This window comes from Crocuta crocuta, unplaced genomic scaffold, assembly GCF_008692635.1.
Source record: "Crocuta crocuta isolate KB4526 unplaced genomic scaffold, BGI_CrCroc_1.0 scaffold142, whole genome shotgun sequence".
NCBI lineage: Eukaryota > Metazoa > Chordata > Mammalia > Carnivora > Hyaenidae > Crocuta > Crocuta crocuta.
Window position 1 is genome coordinate 361,462 of NW_027528892.1, and position 7,500 is coordinate 368,961.

At 51.2% G+C, this 7,500-nt stretch overlaps 1 protein-coding gene across 1 annotated transcript in view; it reads right to left on the minus strand.

Moving 5' to 3' along the window:
* Positions 1–7,500, minus strand: part of NLRP12 (NLR family pyrin domain containing 12) — a 24,718-nt gene that overhangs the window by 13,670 nt on the left and 3,548 nt on the right. The window contains 2 exon segments of the mRNA XM_077756914.1: positions 1,027–1,285; positions 3,244–4,945. Coding sequence (XP_077613040.1) covers positions 1,027–1,285; positions 3,244–4,945 — 1,961 coding nt within the window.

The window sequence follows — 7,500 nt, forward strand, 5'->3', positions numbered from 1 at the left end:
TACCTTAAAACCTATGTTTATAATATATTTATAATTATTACATATAAGGTTATTGCATATACATATACGCAATTATATATACAATTATATATTTTACGTAAATATATAAATAAATATTTAAATATATAAGATTGTGTGACCCCAAAACCCTAGAGGCCTCAACTGTGACAGAGCTCTATGTTCTGCTGGGTTTAACAAATCACTGCACGCAGTGTCCACACTGTTAGGAAAACATCACGGCGTAAAAGTGACATCTAGCATCTGTCAATTTCTGACCCTGTATGCAACTAACCCGTTACTGAACATTTACAACAAACCCAAAAAGGCAGGCGTTGGAATCCCATTTTCTGCACCAAAAGACCGAGTGAGACTTGACAAGCAGAAGTGACTTGCCCGAAGCCACACAACCAGGGAGCGGTGGAGCTGGGGTTCTAACCCACGTGCGTGTGACTCCAGACCCCGGGCTATTGGCCGCCATGACCTTCTCGCATCCTGAGGCACAATAATATAAAGTCCTGGGCACATGGCCCCACAGAAGAGAATTTAGTGTGCATTTATGGCATCTAGGTCAGTGCGGAAGCTGGTTAACAGAACTGTGATTCCACGTGGGATGAAGAATCGTGAAGAGCCAGGCAGTGGAGGCACTGGGAGTGAGCCTGCAGTCGGAGTGAGATGTCGGCACATCGACTTTATTACCTGTATTTCCTGGTCCTAGACGCCTCTGCTTCCTGGACTGTCACACGGCTGAAGTCAGAAGCAAGCCACCTGGAAGACCTTGAGAGCCGACCCCCCACCCACCTACACGTGACTCACCCACAGCCCAAGAGCCCTGCCCCCCTGCCTCAAGGAGGGGGTGGGAGAAACCTCTCAGCCCTGTTGGTTCCCTTTGTTGGCTGGCTGTCTACCTTTCCTTCCGTGTCTTCTCGACTTTCTGGGACCATCTCCCAAAGTAAGGGCTTCCAGGGGACCAGAATATGCCACCCCCAAATATGCCACTTTGGCATAAGGATTATTTTGAGTTTAAAGCAAATGAGATGCAGAAAGAAATCTTCCCATATCTGACCACTTCTGAAAGCGAGGATTCCCATAGGTCCCCTCTCCTGGGGACGTTTTATGGCCACGAAGATGGAAATACCTTGAGCTGAGAAGGGCCACTGACCCCTTACCCCACCATCCAACTCTTCTTCCCTGAGAGCAGATGAGTCTCCCATGTGAAGTCTCCTCCCTGTACCAGAATGAAGGGAGGCATCCTGACCACCAGAGAGTGAATTCAGGACCAAGAAACCTAAATAAACGAACCTTGTTACTTCTTCACTGTTGACTGCCCCCAGCCCAGAGCGCTTTGTCTGGTCAAATTTTTTTTTTTTTTTTTTTTTTTTTTTAAGTAAACTCTACTCCCAACCTGCGGTTCAAACTCACAACCCAGAGATCAAGAATCACACGCTCCACTGACTGAGCCAGTCAGGTGCCCGTAATTTCAGACTTTTTTTTTTTTTTAAGTTTTTACTGATTTATTTCAAGACACAGAGAGAGCTTGAGTAGGGGAGGGGCAGAGAGATAAGGAGACAGAGGGTCCAGAGTGGGCTCCGTGCTGACAGCAGTGAGCCTGACGTGGGGCTCGAACTCACAAACCATGAGATCATGACCTGAGCCGAAGTCAGATGCTTAACCAACTGAGCCACCCAGGCACCCTGTCCCCAGAGATCTTTTAATGTAGCTCTCTCTGTAATGACATTTATAAAGTTGATTCAAAATTCAGCCTGACATGTCCTCAGACGTCAATTCTTTGCAAGTTGATTGTTTTTCACCTGAATGAATGAGAGCTTCCTGCTTTGATGCAGGAGGAAAAAGCACACGTAAAAATTCATTCAAATGTGTCTGCTTCTCTCCTACGAATCTGTCTTATATCAGTTTAATTCCCAACCAGAGACCCAAAGAGGGAAGAGGAGAATTTTCCTCCCCTACAGCCCCCAGACACACCTGTGTCTGTACAAACACACCTTGCCCCATCCCTTTCCCCCGTGTTTCCGCCTTTCCTCAGTTAGCCTCCAGAGAAACAGCGTCCTTTTCCTTTGTGTCACCATATCTCTAAAAATGTATTGTTCTTGTGTTAGGATGCTATAAAAGCCCAGATTCTAGTCAGTCCTTTGAGTTACTCCTCTCTGGGTACTCCCATGTGTAAGTGCAGATGAATAAGAAACCTTTTCTTTAATGCCCAACCTGGGGCTTGAACTCATGACCCCAAGATCAAAAGTCACATGTTCTACCAACTCAGCTAGCCAGGTGCCTCAGAATTAGTAAACAACTAATAAACTTCTCTCTGTTTTTCTGTGTGAGTCTTTTGTCAGTTTAATTTACGGGCCTCCACTCAGTACCTAAGAGGGTGGAAGGAAAAAGGATGACTTTCCTCCCTTATTCTACTTACATTCAAATCCTTTTGTCTAAGATTACTCCTTGGGGAACCCAAACCAAAACAAAGTCTTAGTGGGGGTGGGGGTGGGGCGCCTGGGTGGCTCAGTTGGTTAAGCGTCCAACTTCGGCTCAGGTCATCATCTCACAGTCCATGGGTTCAAGCCCTGCGTCAGGCTCTGTGCTGAAAGCTCAGAGCCTGGAGCCTGCTTCGGATTCTGTGTCCCTCCCCCACTCACACTCTGTCTCCGTCTCAAAATAAATTTTTTAATTAAAAATAAAAGTCTTACCCAAAAAGCCAAAAGAGGCACTTCCTGAGAACCTTCTCCCTTCATCCACCCCCTTCCCACCGCCCAGCCCTCCAAGTCGATGCCTGTCACATGGCCCTGTTTTATCTCCCTCATAACAAGAGTCTCTCTAGCCTAATGGTCAATGTTTGTTTGCTTGATTGGCTGTTAGCTTATTTACTGTCCTTGGCGCTCTCCCTTCCCATCCGGGCGCTAGTCCTGCAGGGGGCGCCGCTGCCTGGTCCACACTGTCCTGGCTCTACAGAAACGTGCCCGTGACAACACGGGTTGGCTGGAAACCCTGTCCTTGACAGGGGCCCCGATTTCGTCCTAATGAGTCTTGTTCAAGAGCAGGACACTAACCTGGACACTGCTGACATGTGGGACCAGACCATGCTGTGCTGTGGCGGCCGTCCTGGGCACCCCTCCAGATGCCACAGCACCCCCACCTCTAGATGTTACCACCCAGCGTTTCTCCCCATGTTGCCAAGTGTCTCCCGGGGTGCTGAGAACACGACCCTGGAGAGAGAGCCCCAGCGGTACTCACGACGGTGCGGGCGGCGCCTGGGGCCAGGAAGCCTGTGTCCCCGCGTGGTGCTCGTCCGTGCTGTAGGCGGCCCCGTGCAGGTGCACGGCCAGGGCGTTCCTGCAGTTCTTCACGCACAGGGAGGCAATGGTGTGCTCCATCCTGGTGGCGATGTTGCTGACCACGAGCACTCGGAAGTGGCTCAGGGCTTGCTGGATGAAGTCCTCCTCCTGGACCTCGTACAGGCAGCTGAGGAGCTCCAGGGAGCCCTGCTGCAGGGTGGAGGCCTCGCTCTGAGCTTTGCTTTGGATCCAGTCCAGCACCTCCAGCTTGACGTGAGGCGAGACCTTCCAGCACAGCGTCTTCTCCAAGGAGCTCCTCGTCTCCTCGTTCAGGAGGCCAAACAGGAAGCGGACGGTGAGCCCCAGGAAGCTCCTTTCCGAAAACCCGTACTCGGCCAGCAGCCTGGCCACGCTGGGCTCTGGGCTGGAGCCGCCCTCCCCGGCGTCCAGGATGTAGTACATGGCGGCGAAGAACTCCTGGAAGCTCAGGTGGATGAAGCTGTAGAACTTTTCACAGTTGATGTCCTTCTGGAAGATGTTCATGTTGAGGAAGGAGGAGACATCTGCCCCATCGAGGCCATGCTTCCGGAGGTCCCGCTCCTCAAACAGGATCTTCTGATTCCAGAGGCCGTCGGCCGCCAGGGAGCACAGCCCCCTCTGGTTGGGTGGGGGGCCCGGGGTGGGGCTGCCCGGCTTGGGCTGCATCAGGCTCAGGAGGTAGAGCGTGTACACTGCCGTGGTGGTCCTGGAGGTCTGTGGTAGGAGCCCCCCGTCGTCCAGCTGCTGCTTGAGGCAGGTGCACACAACCCAGCACACCATGGGGACGAAGCACAGAGTGAACAGCGGCTCATTGTCCCTCACGAAGTTGAAGACCTGACGGGCCTGCTCCGCGTCGTGGAAGTACTTGTAGCAGTACTCCTGCCTCTCCGCCTCCGAGAAGCCCAGGATCTCCACGTGCCTGGGGTGCTCCAGCAAGCGCTGCAGCTTCTCCAGAGCCGTGGGCCGGGTGGTGATGATCATGGACAGCTCGGGCAGCAGCTTCTTCTGGAGCAGGCTGCTGAGGAGCAGCTCCGTGGGCCCTCTGTCTTCCCAGCGGAGACACCAGGGTCCCTGAGGGTCGTGGAAAGAGGGTCTCAGCTCATCGAAGCCGTCAATGATGAACAGAAGGCGCTCGGGGACTCGGACAAGCTCCCGGAGGGGCACGCTGGGCTCCGGCCAGCAGCTGGAGATGAGGTCCCGGGCGCTCTGCTCCGCGGAGCCCCGGTTCATCTCCCTGCAGTTGATGTAGAAGACGTAATCAAACCTGTCTTGGAAGAGCTTCCCGTCGGCCCAGTCGAGCATCACCTTGCGCGCCAGCATGGACTTGCCCATCCCGGCCGCGCCCTGCAGCACCACGGTGCGCGGCGGCTCGGGGCGCTCCTCGTCCGGCTCGAAGAGGGTCTCCATCTGGATGAAGCTGGCCTGGGGGCCCACGGCTCTCGACTGTCCCCCGCCGGTGTCCAACAGCTTCCGCTGCGCCCACGTGGGAGTTGAGTGCTCCTTCACCAGCAGGAGGCGCGTGTACCTGCGGCTGAGGTTGACGCATTCCCCGAGGCGCGCATTTCGATCTTCCATCAGCCGGAACTTCCTGCGGACGTGGTCCCTGTAGGTTTCCCGGGGATCTAACAGAGAGGAAGGAGGAGGGGGCCGCGGGAGGCCCGGCAGCNACACGGAAGCCCACGCGGGCCCACGCGGAGCCACTTGCACCGCCACCCCAGCGACGCACCACGAGCTGCGTCCCTAACAAGCCTGATTTGCTTGCACGCGGAAGGCTGGAGACGGCGGCGCGGATGAGGTTTCTGCCTTTGAAAAAAGGCCGCCGCTGTGGACCCTGGAGAACTCGTCTGCTCCGGAAGTCCCTTGCCAAACGTCTCTCTGGGGAAACCTACCTGGCATAGATGTGAATGCATAATGGACAACACGGACTCACCAGGATGGTTGTGTCCTCCGCTAGGCGGTTTCTAGCAAGGTCTGGAGATATTTTGGGCCGCAACAAGTGGGGGACGGGGGCCAGCTACCACCATCCAGTTGGGGGGAGGCCAGGGGTGCTATTTGGACATCCCCAGGGCAGAGGACGGCCCCACAACAAAGAATGATCCGGCCCAATTCGGCAGCAGTGCCCAGAGCAAGGGACTCTGGTCCAGAGAAAAATGCATCCCTTCTGGGAGCGCCTGGGGGGTTCATCCAGTTCAGCACCTGACTCTTGATTTCGGCTCAGGTATTGATCTCATAGTTAGTGAGTTCGAGCCCCACGTTGCACTGTCAGTGCAGAGCCTGCTTGGGATTCTCTCTCTCCCTCTCTCTCTGCCCCTCCCCTGCTCTCTCTCTCTCTCTCTCTCTCTCTCCCTTTCTCTAAAAACAACAGCAACAACAACAAAACCAGACTTTTGCATTTGAATGTCCCCAGAGGCCCAATCTCCGCCCAAAGGAAGGTTAAAAAAGAGACCTAAATTTGACCCTGGGACCCTCTCAAAGGGAATGCATATACTCTTTTATTTTGAATTCCAGTAAAATATACATAACATAAAATGTAGCATTTAAACCTTTTTAAGGGTATGACTGACTCAGTGATATTAAGTGCGTTCACGACGTTGTGCAGTCATCAGCATGGTCCATTTCCAGAAATTTTTCATCGTCCTCAACAGAAACTCTGTGCTTATTAAACAGACTCCCCATCCCTCCCCTGCCCCCAGCCCCTGGTCCACTCGGTCCTGTGTGTGACTGCTTTAGATGCCTCATATGAGTGGAATCACACAATGTTTGTTTTATCGTGTTGGCTCATTTGACTTAGCATAATGTTTTCTTTTTCTTAAAACCCAATGTAGGGCTTGAACCCTGAGATCAAGACCTCAACTGAGATCAAGAGTCTGACACTTAACCCACTGAGCCACCCAGCACCCTTGACTTAGCATAATGTTTTCTAAGTACATCCATGTTGTAGCAAGTATCAGAATTTCATTCCATTTTAAGTCTGAATAATATTCCATTGTATATATATACACCATATTTTGTTGATCCGTTCATCTGCTGATAGTTATTTTATTGCCTTCCTTAATGTGTATTAATAAATATTAATAAATATACTTCTGGGTTTATAAATACACCAATTGCAATTGTCTTTCGTCAACATTGATTCTATTTCATGTAGAAAACATTTTTAAAATGTTTTGTTATTGTTTTTTTAATGTTTGTTTATTTTTGAGAGAGAGAGAGACAGAGCATGACTGGGGAAGGGACAGAGAGAGAGGGAGACACAGAATAGGAAGCAGGCTCCAGGCTCTGAGCTGTCAGCACAGAGCCCAACATGCTGAACTTGGCTTGAACTCACCAACTGGGAAATCATGACCTGAGCCGAAGTCAGAGGCTTAACCAACTGAGCCACCCAAGTGCCCCAACATCTTTTTTAATTAAACAAAGATAATTGTGACAGTAATGTTTGGATTTTGTAGAAGTCTTAATCTATTTCCGTAGAGAAAGGGTTCTTATTTTGAGACATGGGGAATATTAGGAAAATAGAAAAGTTTAAAATAATGATGAGAACGAAAATGGAGTTACAATATTTTGACTATGTGCTATGTCCAGTGCATTAAGACACCCTGAAAGGTGTCCAGAATCGTCTGTGTTTTTGTTGACATTGAAGCTCTCTGTCCAGCCACCCATACTCATTTCTTCCTCACCAACGATCCCAATTCTATTAAGGTGATGGGTGCTGATCTTTTTTTTTTCTCCCTAAGTAGTGTCTACACTGAACGCAGGGCTCAGACTTACACCCCAGAGATCAAGAGTTGCACATTCCACTGACTGAGCCGGCCAGGTGCCCTTGTTGCTGATGCCTTGATTCTACCATATGCTGTCTGTTCACAAGCCCCAGGGGATGAATCACAGTTTGGCCAAAGCAGTCATGAACAATCTCATTCCCTGTTGCCAGTGGCTGGTCTGGGAATGTGCCCCAGTCCTGACCAATAAGGTAGAAAGGGATGACCACGGAGAAGGGGGAAGATTATTGAAAGGATTTTATTCCTGGATAAAATTACACTCTCTCGGGGCACCTGGATGGCTCAGTCAGTTGAGCATCCGACTCTTGATCTTGGCTCAAGTCATGATCTCACATTTCATGAGTTCAAGCTCCGCATTGGGCTCTGTGCTGACGGTGTGGAGACTGCTTGGGATTCTCTCT